Genomic DNA, 15,605 nt, shown 5'->3' with positions numbered 1-15,605 from the left:
TTAAATGATTTGCTTTAAACTGGTAAACTGTATGTTTGAAATTCCTCTCAATTCAAAAGACAAAAGCTCATGCAATAACCAAATTCTTCTGCAGTTTGCAGAGGACAGGGGAATGCTGGAGCCCTTGGACTTCCCTCTGAGAGGAGAAAAGTAGTCCTGGCCTGTAACATCCGGGTTACACTCTGTGGACGTGACCCGGCCCCCTTTACCCTCCACACTAGCCTGCCTTGCTCCAAAGAGCTTGCCTTGCGCCCTGATTTGACTTTTGCTCATTCAGCAGACTTTTGCTGAGCACCTACAGCGCGCCAGGAACCGTGCTGGCCTGGGACCTGCAGAGGAAGGGGAAGCAGGCCTTGCCTTCAAGGACCAATCACTTTCATAATTATCCACCCAACCACAGGCAGGAAGCAGCAGCAGGAGAGTCCGAGTGGTATTCTGTTGTGGGTTGTGGGCAGAAAAGAATGTTTCATGTCTGGGTTCCAGAGGGTGGACTCATGTCCACACCAAAATAGCACACACGGGTCTGGGATGCAAATATCTCAGAGCGTGGGGTGAGGGGGAGCCCCAGGAGGCAGATCTGACAGGAAGCTGAAGGCACAAACCCCAAGGCCTCGAGCTGGTGCCAGCACTACCCACCCTTAAATTCCATCTGGCAGCCCCGTGGGCGTTTCCATTTTGTTTATTTTTTTAAAAGGGAAGAGGAGATGGGGGAGGAGGGAGAGAACAAGTTATTACTCAGCATTTCCATCGTGTTTAATGTTTGCAAAGCACTCCTGTCCTCACTCAGTCCTGAACTGCCTGAAATAATAAAGGAATTTGAGAATCCAGCCAAGAACTCAAAGTACTTAGCAGATGTAAGAACCTATCACTGCATCTGGCAAGGTGGGCACTATTAATCCAATGACATAAATACCATTTTTAAAATTAATCCAAAATAATAACCTCTATAAAGCTGACATGCTATTGGGTGATGAATGAACTCAGTAAGCTCATGTTCTAAATCTGCCCATCCACACCTTGACACGTGTCCACTTTTACAAAACGGGCGCTGATGTCCTCTTTTGAGACGCCAGAGTCCTATGGCTGGCACGCCCAGTATTTTATGGCAACAGTTAACAAGAAAAATCAGTTTCCTGCTGCCAGCAGACAGCACCTGGATCATCACACTACAGATGCAGCGCTGATAAAGTAAGACTGTCTCTCAGCGGGCCAGCGCCGCCTGCAAGCACGCTGCGGCTGAGCTGCACGTGCGAGGAGCACTGTGGCTTCGGAACTCACGCTCCGGAACGATGTGAAATCGATGTGTGTGTGTCTGTGTGTGTTTATACTGAAAGTTAACCAAGCTCAGTGACCACCTTAGCTTGTCCGTAAGACTGCTACCTCCAGCAGTGTTCATCGGTCAATTGGGAGGCTACTTGGTAACGTATAAATAATATGTACACTTAAAATTACCATGAATATGAATCTTATGAGGACAAAGTGCTTCCGTTAGCTATTTCAGAAAATATGTTGGGGTCATATAAAAATGAAAAAAGAATTTTGAAAGTGTATTTAACAGACATCATCTGCTTTATTTCAGATCAACGCTCCATCTTTCCTCCCACACTCAGCAGGACAATTAGAAAAGCTGGACTATACCACACACACACACATACACACACTAAAGAGCTAACAGTTACCAGGTCAAGATCTGGGAAAGACCAACTCAGAAAGATGAGGCCAGGATGTGGGGCTGCGTTTATCTTGGAGCATCTGCTGAATTAAGAAAAGGTTCTTGCGTTACAAGCAGCATCTCTGACAGCTTTGTGGAGCCAGGAGGACAAAATCTGGAGACTGCCAATGAGTTGGCTATAATTTCAGACAAAATAGACTAAAGAAAAAAGATTACTACAGACAAAGATAATAAAAACAGGTTTAACAAACAGAAATTAAAAGTTGGGATTGTTTCATGTTGCAATGCTAAAATTGTATGCACTTAAAAACAAGTCTGAGACTATATAAAGCAAAAGACTGGTAGCACTGTAAACTGACAAACTGCAATCATGGTGGAGGATTTAACACATTTCTCCCAGTAACAGAAACAACACAAAAAAGTTAGCATATAGCAAATTTGAAAAAAAAAAAAAAAGACAAAGAAATCAGAACCTAATTGTCATCTATAGAACTTTGCACCCAGTGATCTTAAAAGATACATTCTTTTCAAGCCCACAAGAAGAGTTGCAGAAGCTAAACATGTGCCTTTTACCTGTACAATGGAAAAATGTGTGTTCCTAGAAACCAGATAGAATGATTTCATCTGGCCCCTGAGAGTGAGCTATGTGACCCAGTAAGGTTGAGAGGACTGTGGTTTCACTATGCAAAGGAGTCCCAAGAAGGTTAAGTAGGTTGTGCTGAGTGTCTTGGTGACTTAGAGACGCCGTGGAATGGATGCTTGGCTGGACCTGAGATGGTGAGGTTGACAGGAAAAGAGGATGGAGCGGGAAAAGTCCACGCAGCCTCCTTTCGTCTCCTGCCCTGGGAGCTGCAGGGCACCTGGGGTATGTGAAGGAGAGGACAATGCAAAACCCCGCCCTCTGCTAAAACTAAAGGGAGGCAGCAGTCACAGCAGAGTCTTCTGTGCAGTCAGGCAGATGACAGCTTTTACAGACAAACCCTGCTTCCCATCTCATCCCCACCCTGCATCTTTCTGTCCCGTCCTCAGAAGCTGCACCTGGATTCTAGGTGAGCACTTCTGCCATTCGACCATCACAAGCACTTACATGGGGAGCCGGGCCCTGCAAATCAGAGTGCCTGCTCTAACAAGGCTCACCCTACGTGTCAAAATCTAGTTTCCCACCCCGTTCCTGCCCCAATCTTCAGAGAATAAATGGGTCCTAAACGTGGTTCTCTGCTCAGATCCTCAACTTCAGTGGCCTGGATACATGCACATTGTGCCCTGTGGGTTGGGGTAGACGTGTGGATACAGGAGCCCTGCTGGGTATGAGAGCTTGAGTTGGAGCTAGAAGTTGGGGTGGGGAGGGTGCAGACGTGATCTGTGCTTTTTAGACAACCCGGAAGTCCTGAGTCCTGTCCTGCCGCCCACTAACAGGTTAAATGGAACCACCGCCCTAGCCCGACCTAGTTGCGCAGGACACATAGTAGAGGGCTTTCTGGACCAGCTGCAGTCCTGACCTAATTCTCTGCAAGAATCTCAGCAACCCCAGTAAGTCTCCGTCATTTCTCCCCCAGTCTGGCAACATTTGTTGCTGAGTAGAAAGAGCACTTAGCCCTGGCTGGCATGGCTCAGTGGTTAGTGGGTTTGATTCCGATCAAGGGCATGTACCTGGGTTACAGGTTCCCATCCCAGTTGGGGTGCGTGGACCTGGGTTACAAGTTCCCATCCCAGTTGGGGTGCGTGTGGGAGGCAACCAATTGATGTGGCTCTCTCACATTGATGTTTCTCTCTCTCTCTCTCTCTCTCTCTCTCTCTCCTCTCTTCCCCTCTCCCCTTCCTTCCACTCTCTCTAAAATCAATGGAGCCCTAAACAGTTTGGCTCAGTGGATAGAGCATTGGCCTGCGAACTGAAAGGTCCCAGGTTCGATTCCGGTCAAGGGCATGTACCTTGGTTGTGGGCACATCCCCAGTAGGAGGTGTGCAGGAGGCAGCTGATCGATGTTTCTCTCTTATAGATGTTTCTAACTCTATCCCTCTCTGTAAAAAATCAATAAAATATATTTTAAAAAAAGATTTTAAGATCAATGGAAAAACTATCCTCCACTAAGGATTAACAACAATAAAAGAGCCACTTAATCAGCAGTGCCTCCTGGGAGCCCCCACCAGCCCAGGGTCCCACGTGTCTCTCCCAAGCCAGCACTGTGTCAGGTCCTTCTGCGAGCAGTGGTTGAGCCTAACATATTCACATACTTGGATTCACATACTTGGATTCTGGTAACTGGGCGTGTTCGCACTCCTGTATTCAGCTGGCTGTTTCGAAATCGCCCTCAGTATGAAATCATATAACCTGAGGACTTCCTGGATTTTCACCCCTCCAGGAAGTGGAGCGTGTTGAAGTTTGCTCTAAGTGCCTTATTAATAAGTAACTTCCACTGTTCCTGCCTCTCGCCCTGCCTGGCAGGAGGCCACCCAGACTCACCCTCATACATCTCCAGGATGTGAACCGAGTCTCCGATCTGCAGGGACAGCTCCACCTCTTGAGAGGCATTGTAGTTGTAGATTGCTGGAATGAGAAACAAAAGGGGAAATGGCATCAGTGGCTGTTAAAATGCACGTCACAGTAGCACATTCTGTGGTCAGTGAACCACTTAGCAACAATGACCCTCTACTTAATGATTTCAGGTGAATCACCCACCGTAAAGCAGAGAACACCCTCCTGGACCCCCATTACTGTGTTTTATGGAGATCCCTCCACCCAATACTGGTTGGGTGCCTTGTGTGTACCATATATTGGGTGAGAGACCATGGGCTGGTGACAGAACACACAGACATGGTCCCTGGGATGGAGATTTTTAGTCTTCTAGGGGAAGAAAGAGATTACATATATTATTACAGAAATAACTACTTAATTAAAATTATAAGAGTTATGAAAGGAAAAACCAGGCTAAAATGAGAATATATTGTGGGTTTCGCTGGTCAGTCCCCTTGTTCATTAGACCACAGCCAGCCTATGACACCACTGAGCTGTGATCTCTAGGGCATGGGGAGATCCATCACCCAGCTTCCATGACAGTGATTGGTGGCCCAAGGACTACTTGTGAGTCCCATATACTCTCCAATAACAGTCTGACACAGGGTGCAATGCGGGGGTGGCCAGCTTGCCCCAGTTCTAGGCACCCCAGGGAACTGGGTTGTCCCAGCACCTCCTCATCAAAGTGACCTCAGCCACCACAGTCCTTAGGGCTGGCAATGACTGGGCCAGACTGTGAAAACAGTCCACTAACTCTTATAACTCAGAAAGAAAACGACAACCCAATTTTTCAGATGGTAAAGCTCTGGGACATCTGACCAAGAATCATATATGATGGCTAATGAGCCCATCAAACAATGCTCAACAGCATCAGTCTTCAGGGAAATGCAAATCAAAACCACAATGGGCTTCACCAGAATGGCTATAAGTTTTAAAGGCTGGTAATTGGCAAGAATGTGAAGACACTGAAACCCTCATGCATTGCTGGTAGAAATGTATGTTCAGGAAACTGTTTGGCAGTTTCTTAAAAAGTTAAACATAAGTTTGCAGCACAACCCAGTAATTCCTCTCCCAGTTATCTACAAAGAGAAACAAAAACATGCCTACACAGAAGCTCTGTGTGAATATTCATAGCTGCCGTGGTGGGAAGAAAACCCCTCACAGATATCCCATCAAATTTCTGCAACCTGTGGATGTTACTGGTGTGGCAAAAACAATTGAATCAGTTAAGGATCTTGCGAGGAGGAGCTTTTTCTAAATTGTGAGGGTGGGCCCTGGCTGCAATAACATGCCTGTGAAGAGAAAGAAGGCCATTGAAGATGGAGGCAGAGGTGGAAGGAATGGGACCTCAACAGAGGACGGCCACGACCACCGGAAGCTGGGAGAGACTGGAAGGAACCTGTAGAAGATCACAGCCTGCCAGCTCCTTGCTTTCAGACTTTGGTCTCCAGAGTGTGAGACAGTATGTTTTAAAACCACTATGCTGTACACCTGAAACCAACACAAAGTTATATGGATGGAGTCGTTAGGGTTTTCTATGTAAGTGGCACTTTTTCTTCCTTCCCAATTTGGATGCCTTTTATTTCTTTCTCTTGCCTGATTGCTCTAGGACTTCCAGCACTACTAGCATGTTGAATAAGAGTGCTGAGAGCTGACATCCTTGTCTTGTTCCTGATTTTAGAGGAGAAGCTTTCAATTTTTCATCGAGTATGATATTGGCTGAGAGGTTATCATATATGGCCTTTATTATGCTGAGGTACTTTCCTTCTACACCCATTTTATTGATTGTTTTAATAATAAATGGATGTTGTATCTTAGCAAATTCACTTTCTGAATCTATTGATAAGATCATATTATTTTTATCCATTGTTAATGTGGTGTATTACATTGACTGATTTGCGTATGTTGAACCATCCTTGTGCCCCAGGAAAGAAACCTATTTGATCATGATATATTATTTTTTGGATGTACTGTTGTATTCCATTTGCTAGTATCCTGCTTAGGATTTTTGCATCTGTATTCATCAGAGATGCTGGTCTGTAGTTTTCTTTTTTTGTGCTATTCCTGCCAGGTTTTTGATATCAGGGTTATGCTGGCCTCATAAAATGTGTTAGGATATATTGCCTCTTCTTCAATTGTTTAGAAGAGTTTGAGGATAGGTCTCAAATCTTCTTTGAATGTTTGGTAGAATTCACAGGTGAAGCCATCTGGGCCTGGACCTTTTTGGGAGGTGAGGTATTGATGGCTGTTTCAACTTCCTCATTGTTTATTTGTATTCTTAGATTTTCCAATTCTTCAGTCTAGAAAGGTTATATATTTCTAGGAACTTACCCATTTCTTCTAGGTTATTGAATTTGGTGGCATATAGTCTCTCATTATATTCTAGTGTGTTCCTTTGTATATACATTTGTGATGTCTGTGGTAACTTCTCTTTCATTTTTTATTTTGTTTTTATGAGTCTTCTCTTTTTTTCCTTAGTGAGTCTAGCCAGGAGTTTGTTAATTTTATTCATCTTTTCAAAGAACCAGCTCTTCATTGTATTAGAAAAACTAAACAAATACAAGTAAAGTTGCAGGATACAAAACCAATGTACAAAAATCCACTGTTTTCCTATATGCTAACAATGAACTTCAGAAGATGAAATGAAAAAAATTCATTTTGCAATTGCAATCAAAAGAATAAAATACCTAGAAATAAACTCAACAAAGGATGTGAAGGACCTATATACTGAAAACTACAAAGCATTATTAAAAGAGATTGAAAAGACACAGTGAAATGGAAAGATATTCTGTGTCCATGGATTGGATCAACATAGTTAAAATGGCCATATTACCCAAAGCAATATACAGATTTAATGCAATCCCCATTAAAATCTCTCAATGTTATTTTTGAAATAAATAGGACAAAAATCACCAAATTTGTATGGAATCGCAAAAGACCCTGAATAGCCAAAGAAATCCTGAGAAAAAACAAATGAAGCCAGAGGCATCACACTACCTGACTTCAATTTATTCTACAGAGCTAAGATAATCAAAACCACGTGGTACTGGCAGAAAAACAGACACATAGACCAATGGAGCATAACTGAGAGCCCTGAAATAAAACCACAGGTATATGGGCAAGTAATTTTTCACAAAGGGACTAAAAACACACAATGGAGTCAAGAAAGCCTCTTCAATAAATGGTGCTGGGAACATTAGAAAGCTACATGCAAAAGAATGAAACTAGATTACAGTTTGGCCCCGTGTACAAAAATTAACTCAAAATGGATCAAAGACCTAAACATAAGATCTGAAACGATAAATCACATAAAAGAAAACATAGGTACTAAACTTATGAATGTTGGTCATAGAGAACATTTTATGAGTTTGACCCCAAAGGCAAGAGAAGTAAAGGCAAAAATAAATAAGTGAATGGGACTATATCAAACTAAAAAGCTTCTGCACAGCAAAAGAAACTGACAACAAAATAAAAAAGCAATCAACTGAATGGGAGATGATATTTGCAAATAATAGTTCCAACGAGGGGTTAATATCCAAAATATATAAAAAAAACTCACACAACTCAACATCAAACAAACAATACAATAAAAAATGGACAGAGGACCTGAGCAGACATACAAACAGCCAACAGATGTATGAAAAGATGTTCAACTTCACTAGCTAGCAGGAAAATGCAAATCAAAACTACACCTCACACCTGTTAGATGGCAACAAGAGAGGTAATAACAAGTGTTGAAGAGGTTGTGGAGGAAAGGAACCCTCATTCACTTCCGGTGGGAGTGTAAACTGGTACAGCTACTATGGAAAATAGTATGGTGGTTCCTCAAAAACTTCAGAATAGAGTTACTATGCAACCAGCAATCCCTCTTCTGGATATCTACCCCAAAAACTCAGAAACATTTATTCACAAAGATATATGCATCCCTATGTTTACTGCAACATTATCACAATGGCCAAGACATGGAGATAACCAAACTGTCCTTCAAAAGAGGACTGGATAAAGATGTATATGGATACATATATAAATACTATGGACTATTACTCAGTTGTAAGAAAAGATGAAATACTGCCATTTGTGACAACATGGACAGAACTTGAGAATCTCATGCTAAGCAAAATAAGTCAGTCAGAAGAAGCTCAGAACCATATGATTTCACTCATATGTGAGATATAAAACTGAAACTCATAGACACAGACAAAAGTATGGTGGTTACAAGAGGGAAGGGAGTGGTGGAGTAGAAAAGGGTAAAGGGGGCCAAATATATGTTGACGGAAGGTGATTTGACTTTGGGTGGTGGGCACACAATGCAATATACAGATCCTGTATCATAGAAATGTACACTTAAAAGATATACAATCCTATTAACCAATATTAACCCCAACAAATTTAATAAAAAGGTAATATAGAAAGTAAACTATAATTGAAAAATTAAAAAAAAATAAATAGGTTGAGTGTCAACCTATGAACTGGGAAGTCATGGTTCAATTCCAGGTCAGTGTCAGGGCACATGCCATGATTGCGGGGTCGCCAATCAACGATTCTCTCTCATCATTGCTGTTTCTATATCTACCTCTCCCTTCCTTTCTGAAATCAATAACAATATATTTAGAGAATAAATAAAGCCATCTAGTTTGTAAACCTTTGTTATGACAGTCAATATAGCAGCATTATTCACAATAGCCCAAAACTGGAAACAATTCACCAACTGATGACTGAATGGATAAATAAATATGGCATATCCATACAACTGAATATTACTCAGCAATAAAAAGGAACAAAATAGGAACACGTTACAACACGATGAGCTTCCAAATCATTATGCTAAATGAAAGCCATATGAAAAGGCATATTTTAGGTTCCCATCTGTTTGCAATGTCCAGAATCGGCAAACCTATCAGAGACAGTAGAGCAGGTTATTGGTTGTCTGGGGCTGGGGTGGGAATGATGATTGAGCTCTAAAGGGAGCTGAACGCTGGACTGTGGTGATGGCTACTCAACCTGTGAATTTACTAGAATTCATTGAATTACGTATTTCAAATGGGTGGATTTTATAGAACATAGTGAGACCTCAAAAAAGCTGTTTGTTTTTTAAGTAGAATTAAGTCTTATCCTCACTCTTGTTGAATGATCTGCATTCTCCCAGGGAATAATAATCAACTGAGAGGTTCAGTTCTAACTATTTACCCAAAGATCCAAGGAACCTACCATATCCCCATCTTGCAGCTCTGTAGAGCACAGGAGGGAGTCACTGATCCATCTGCCAGACACCAGGAAGGTGATTAAAAAGGGCTACTTGGGTCAAGATGCTTACCCTTCTGAGCTCAGTTTCCACATTAGGTAATGTAGCACATGGCACCCACTCCATTGTCTCTGTCATGCCAATTGTGGGCACTTACTGCTTTCCTGAGCCTTCAATGCATCTGCAGCCTGCCACAGGCTTTTCCTTACATCGGTCACTCTGTCGGTGGGTGAGCAGGAGGACACCTCCCCACACATCCATTTCAAGTGGCCTCTTTTTTTAAGGGAATCCTCCAAGTAGTGTTCTGTCATCTTTGGCACAGAAGCTGGACAGATTATGTGAGAATTTATTTACTATTGAACTTTTGGACTAGACTGTGAATCAGAATAAGGAAGAGCTGATGACGTGGGTTAGGAGAACCTGCACAGATTTCAGAAGTGGGAGTTAGTTCCCCTCCCCAGACCCTTCATGGGCCACAGGCCACAGCTGCTGTTCCACTGAGGTTCAACTCCTTCATCTGACTGCTCGCTGGCTCAAATGGGTTGCTCGCTGAATAGATGGCTGGTTTTGTACAGAAACTATAGCTCTCATATCCTTGTCTCCCCTTAGCGCCCATTCACTGCCTTCCACTGAGCTGACTCCTTCCACCACCCTCTCTCGGCCAGAAACAGGAAGGAGCGAGGCTGCAGTGTCAATGTGCTGCGTATCGGCCACATGTCACCTCTTCCTCATTAATAGTCATCAGGGAAGTTAGCAGAAGTGGTCACAGGAAGCACAGAGCACTGCCAGCTCCAGGCACAAGCACCGTCCACGGATTGTTGTATGCGTGTGTACACACACACTCCACAGACCACAGACCATAGACCAATAAGTTTCATTAAATTCTACATCCTAAACCTGATAATCAAAATGTTCCAAAATTCACCCCAGCCTTAACTGTCTACCTTTGCCTCCATTATCTGCCCAACACTTCCCTCTGCTCCAGTCACCTCTTATTCTTTCCTCAATTCTGTGCCAGCCCACGACTTACCCTGCCTGAAAACAACAGCATATCTTTTTCTTCGTAAGTCCAAAGCCCACATTCACAACTCAGTCCCACAGGGGACCACTGACTCCCTACTGGCCTGCACGCATCTCTTTTTCTCTGACGTCCCATAGAAGCTTTTCCTTCCAACACAGTTCGGGTTTTTAATCACAGATCATTTTGTGTTATCATCTGCCACCAATCAGAAGGGTAACTCCTCATGAATGAGGGGTTTTACACATGACTTTTTCACATCCCATGGCACTGGATTAGACACAGAGAAGATGCTCAAGATCTAAGCTACGTCTGCTTGCCGCAGAAGCAGCAGCTGTGGTTCCCCACCTCTCAGTAAAGGGATCAAAATCTCCTCTCCCACCATGTTTTGCTTATTACACAGAGAGAATCTGTCTTTCCAACTTCAGCTTCTGAAGAGATTCCCACGGGAAGCACACATCCCTTCAACAGTGCCTTTCAGTGCAGTGGAAAGTTTAGAGCAGCGGTCGCCAACCGGTGGTCTGAAAGGTTGGCGACCGCTGGTTTAGAGGATGTGCATCCTATCTGTTTCACATCCGTGGGCAACAGTACCAACAAGACTTCCAGTCAGTTACAGCTGCCATATATTCATCCCCGCTATGCCCTTTAGAACCATCCCCTCCCTGGACCCCTCCTTATGACACCTCATTTCCACTGTATTTCGTGGGTTCCCTTCCGTATATAACATAGTAACTGTCTGGAGTGAATGCCACACACCACATTATTTATGAGGACCGGAGACTCAGAGGGGTAAGCACCTTGCCCCACGTACCCCAGCTTTACAAGCAGCAAGGCTGTCACCAAGGCTGGTCCTGTGATGACCCACTCATCACACAGGTGGGTCTGGAATGGTGAAGGCATGCCCTGGAATAGCCTGGAAACAAAGCAAAGACCCAGACAGATTCTGGTGCTATTTCAGGAACAGGCGTCAACCAATGCACTCAGTGGGGATCATGCCCCACCCCCCACCCCCGAATGTACGCAACTGTTATAGAGAAAGGGAAACAAAGGAAACCCTGAAGCCCCACAAGACAGAACTGAAGATCAACTCTACACTCACACATGCATGACCTTGGATGAGTCCCTCAGCCTGGACCTCAGTTTCCCATCTGTAATCTAGGCATTGGACCAGTGGACTCTAAGGATCCCTGCAGCTCCGACATCCTCTGATTCATGAGGTGACAATAAGAGGCAAGAGAAACAAGTTACGTCGTTTTTGAACTAGCAGGCACCACCACAATCTTGTGTTTTGTCTGAGGAAATTAAACACGAGCGGGGAGTTGCTATCTATATCCCGTGCCGGCTGTGATATGCAAGGTTGGGAAAGGCGCATTGCTGGAATTCCTCCCTAAGCAGCTTACTGTTTATATTCCGAAAGTGTAATTTTGCAGAGCCAAGAAGACAAGACAGTATATCTACAAATGTAAAAGCTTTTGCATTTTACCAAATCTTTGATTTGGCCTTTTCTTTTAAACCAGGCTTTTAGGAGAGAGGAAAAAAGAAATTTGAGGTTTTAAAATTTTGAACCAAAATTCAACAGAATAGATTTATAGGCCCCCAAAGGAGGATCAGATTTGATGATGAAAAGTCTGTGGGTTGCTGGTATTTAATATCCCTAATAAATTAGGTCCTTTCATGAATCCTCAAATTACAACCCTTTGAAAGAATAGCTAAAACATGACATGTTCTATTAGTCTTCCAGTAGACTCTATAAAAGAAAGATTAAGCGAAAAGAACGAGGCCCTGATATGAGTTGTATGCTATTCAGAAAATTAAAAGGATCACCCGGCTTCATCCTTTTCATTAGTATTGGAATCTGCCTATGCTCAGACACTGGAACTATAAAACTTAAAAGGGCACATCTCATCTTTCATGCAACGCCTGGATCTCATGCAATGTCTTCCTAGAAGGACAAGCAGACTTTTTTTTCTGGTCTTTAATCCCTTTCAACAGCAGGTCTGACCCCAAGAAGTGAAAATCTAAGGTTTATGCTGGTTGTTTCAATTAGTTTCCAAATGAGTCTTTTTAGGGTGAGATGACCATCATGCTGTGTCTCCACTCAGAACCTTCTGGCCTGGGGCTATCAGATCAGACTTCAGCTTATAATTCTCACCACGGTGCTCCACAAAAGCATGTTCACACAGGATTCTTCTTTTCCTAATCCAGACCCTTTAGGAGATTAGAGGATTTAATGACCACTTTATCAGTTATTCTTTAGAGCAGTGACTTTCAACCTTTTTTATCTCATTGCACATATAAATGAATGACTAAAATTCTACAACACACCAAAACATATTTTTGCCAACCTGACAAAAAAAAATAGGTATAATTTTAATTGATATACCAAAAAAGTAATAATTACCTACCCCTTTTGCTCCAAAGTGACTTTTTAAAAAATCAGGTGACTATACTTGTATATAAAGATTTCTAGCACCAATAATTAACCAATCAGCTGCAACCTTACGGTGCAACATGACTAATACCATGCAACTCTATTATGTGACATACTAGAGGCCCAGTGCATGAAATTTGTGCACTCAGGGGTGGGGGGGCCCCCCAGCCTGGACTGTGCCCTCTCACAGTGCAGGAGCCCTGTGATCAATTGCCCCAAACAGGTAGGCCCCGCCCACCCATCCGCGGCTCCTGGATGGATTGCCCCAAATAGGTAGGTCGGAGCCGGGGGTCCCGCCTCCACCCTGTGCGAAGCTGCGGAACCCCCAGCCTCACTGCGTGGAGCTGCGGGACCCCCAGGCCTCACCACAGTGAGCCGTGGGCCCCACCTCTGCACCACGCACGCACGCAGCGTCAAGTCCCCGCCCATCCGTGCACGCACACAGCCCCGCCCACCCACAGGCACCCACTGCGCATGCAGCCTCCTGGTGATTGCTCATTGTGGTGTGAGGGCATCACAGCATGAGGGTGTGACAACCACATAGGCTTTTATTAATAGGATATTTATGGTTAAAGACAGGGCATTCACACTAGATGGCTATTGTTGTGTTGGTTGTTGTCATTTTTTTAATCTGACAATCTAAGAGAAAAGAGGTCAGTGGCCCTGACTAAATAGTCAAGTATTGCATGTTTTAAAAATTCTTGGGCCTGGCCAGCATGGCTCAGTGGATGAGCATCGACCAATGAACCAGGAGGTCACGGTTCAATTCCTGATCAGGGCACATGTCCAGGTTGCAGGCTTGATCCCCAGTAGGGGGCATGCAGGAAGCAGCCAATCAATGAATCTCTCTCATCACTGATGTTTCTATCTCTCTCTCCCTCTCCCTTCCTCTCTAAAATAAATAAATATATATATTTAAAAATAAAATAAAAATTCTTGGGGCACACCAGTTGAAAATTGCTGCTTTAGAAATCTCTATTTTAAGGATTATATCTATTTGTGGATGGAACTCATATGTATCTTTAGCTGGAGAGATAATTTCAAAGACATAAACTCAACTACAGTTTACTTATTTCATTACTGGTACCAAGTGATTACTATAAGCCATATAATTTAAATTAATATTCAATTAAACTGACATGAAATATTTCAAGGAGACAGGCCGAAACAAGGCAATTGAAGATTATAGAACAAAATGTCTATGTTCTACAAACATGGACAGCTTTTTCCCACAATTTCCCCAATCTAAATAATGGCGGCAACAGTAAATTCTTCACATGGTTTTGTGAAGCCAAAGAGGAGAAGGTAAACAGAGCACCCAGGACGATGACTAACACCTGGTAGACACTGAGTCAATGCCTGTCACCTTCCCTTTTTCCCCTTCCCCTTTCTCACCCAACTTCCCTCTTGAGTATGTGACACCCACACCCACACCCACACCCACAAAGATTGACACCACCCCCTTCCCACTAAGCCAATGAAAACTGGGAACCAGGAAGGTAACAGAATAAACTAGTTTTAAGAGTTCTTCAAAGGTAAAGGTTGTTGAACAATGAAATGCAGGTCCACAAGGACAGCCGGGCCATGTGACTGCAGACACCTAAGTGCAAAGCTGCCCTCAGAAGCAGCGTGGGAGTCAGGGAACATTTCCCTCTTTTAAGCATCTTCTTCCTGCCCCTAACCAGCATGCGGTAGTGATGCAGCTGTGGTACCAGCTGTCACTCAGAGTCCTAGCGGGGCTTGAGCCATGTACTCACTACAGCACCGTCAATCCAGACAGAACATTCAAGGCGCACGTTCTAGTGTTATTCATGCCTAAAGTTCTATTTGCTTCTATTCTTTTCAACTGATCTCTTTCTTGTTAAGAAAAAATAAGAGAAAAAATCTGAGGGCAAGGAAGGCAGGGTTTTAATGATGACATAAAAAAATAAACTTATTAATTAACAAGCTCAGAACACCTTCCCCAATCATGTAAGAGATGATTATCAGGTTCTTCTTGGTGTATGTTCTTATTGAATAAAAATTAAACAGATCTAAGATAAAACTGGTCACAGCTAAGATTGTGACAAGTTTACTGAGTCTAACTTACATTCAGAAATTGTGGTGAAGAGCAGGAATCTGACAATAGGCCAAGGTTACTGTGGAACCAGGACGAACAGTTTGAAATGACAGTGAAGTGTCAGTAACTCTTTTCTTCTGTACATTCATGAATTTGAGACAAGACACCATTCACTGAGAAAGGGAATGATCCCCAACCGGAACGAAAAAGCCATCAATTTAAAATCATCAGCTTGGGAGAAACCAAGATGGCGGCATAGGTAAACACCTGAAATTGCTGCCTCGCACAACCACTTCAAAAATACAACTAAAAGACAAAACGGACAGCATCCAGAACCATAGGAAGGCTGGCTGAGTGGAAATTCTACAACTAGAAGGAAAGGGAAAAGCACACTGAGACTCAGAGGAGGTGCGGAAGTAAAGTGCAGAGGTACGGAGGCGCGAGCAGAAAGGGCTGGCAACTGAGGACACGGTTGTCTTTTTCAATCCAGAGGGAGACACAAGCTCCCGACTGCTCTGTACTCCAGTTCTGGGCCAGTCTCTGGGGACCCAGACTCATATGGGGAGAAACTGGACTGTCTGGCAGCAGGCAGAACTCGAGGGCGGCTTTCTCTCAGAGGTGCTTAAAGCGATTATCTTGGGACACTGAGACCCGGGGCCTCTTAGGGCAGG

The 15,605-nt window shown here is 43.5% G+C and overlaps 1 protein-coding gene across 3 annotated transcripts in view; it reads right to left on the bottom strand.

Moving 5' to 3' along the window:
• DOCK5 (dedicator of cytokinesis 5) overlaps positions 1-15,605 on the bottom strand; it is a 207,977-nt gene that overhangs the window by 144,783 nt on the left and 47,589 nt on the right. For all 3 annotated transcript variants that reach the window (XM_070416608.1, XM_070416610.1, XM_070416609.1), the window contains exon 2: positions 4,134-4,217. In XM_070416608.1, the coding sequence (XP_070272709.1) occupies positions 4,134-4,217 (84 nt within the window). The remainder of the gene's footprint in view (positions 1-4,133; positions 4,218-15,605) is intronic.

This window comes from Myotis yumanensis, unplaced genomic scaffold (assembly GCF_028538775.1).
Source record: "Myotis yumanensis isolate MYYU_CA2020_CCGP unplaced genomic scaffold, mMyoYum1.0.hap1 SCAF_5, whole genome shotgun sequence".
Taxonomy (NCBI): domain Eukaryota; kingdom Metazoa; phylum Chordata; class Mammalia; order Chiroptera; family Vespertilionidae; genus Myotis; species Myotis yumanensis.
The sequence above is the reverse complement of the archived record's forward strand: the minus strand, read 5'-3'. Positions and strand labels throughout refer to the sequence as shown.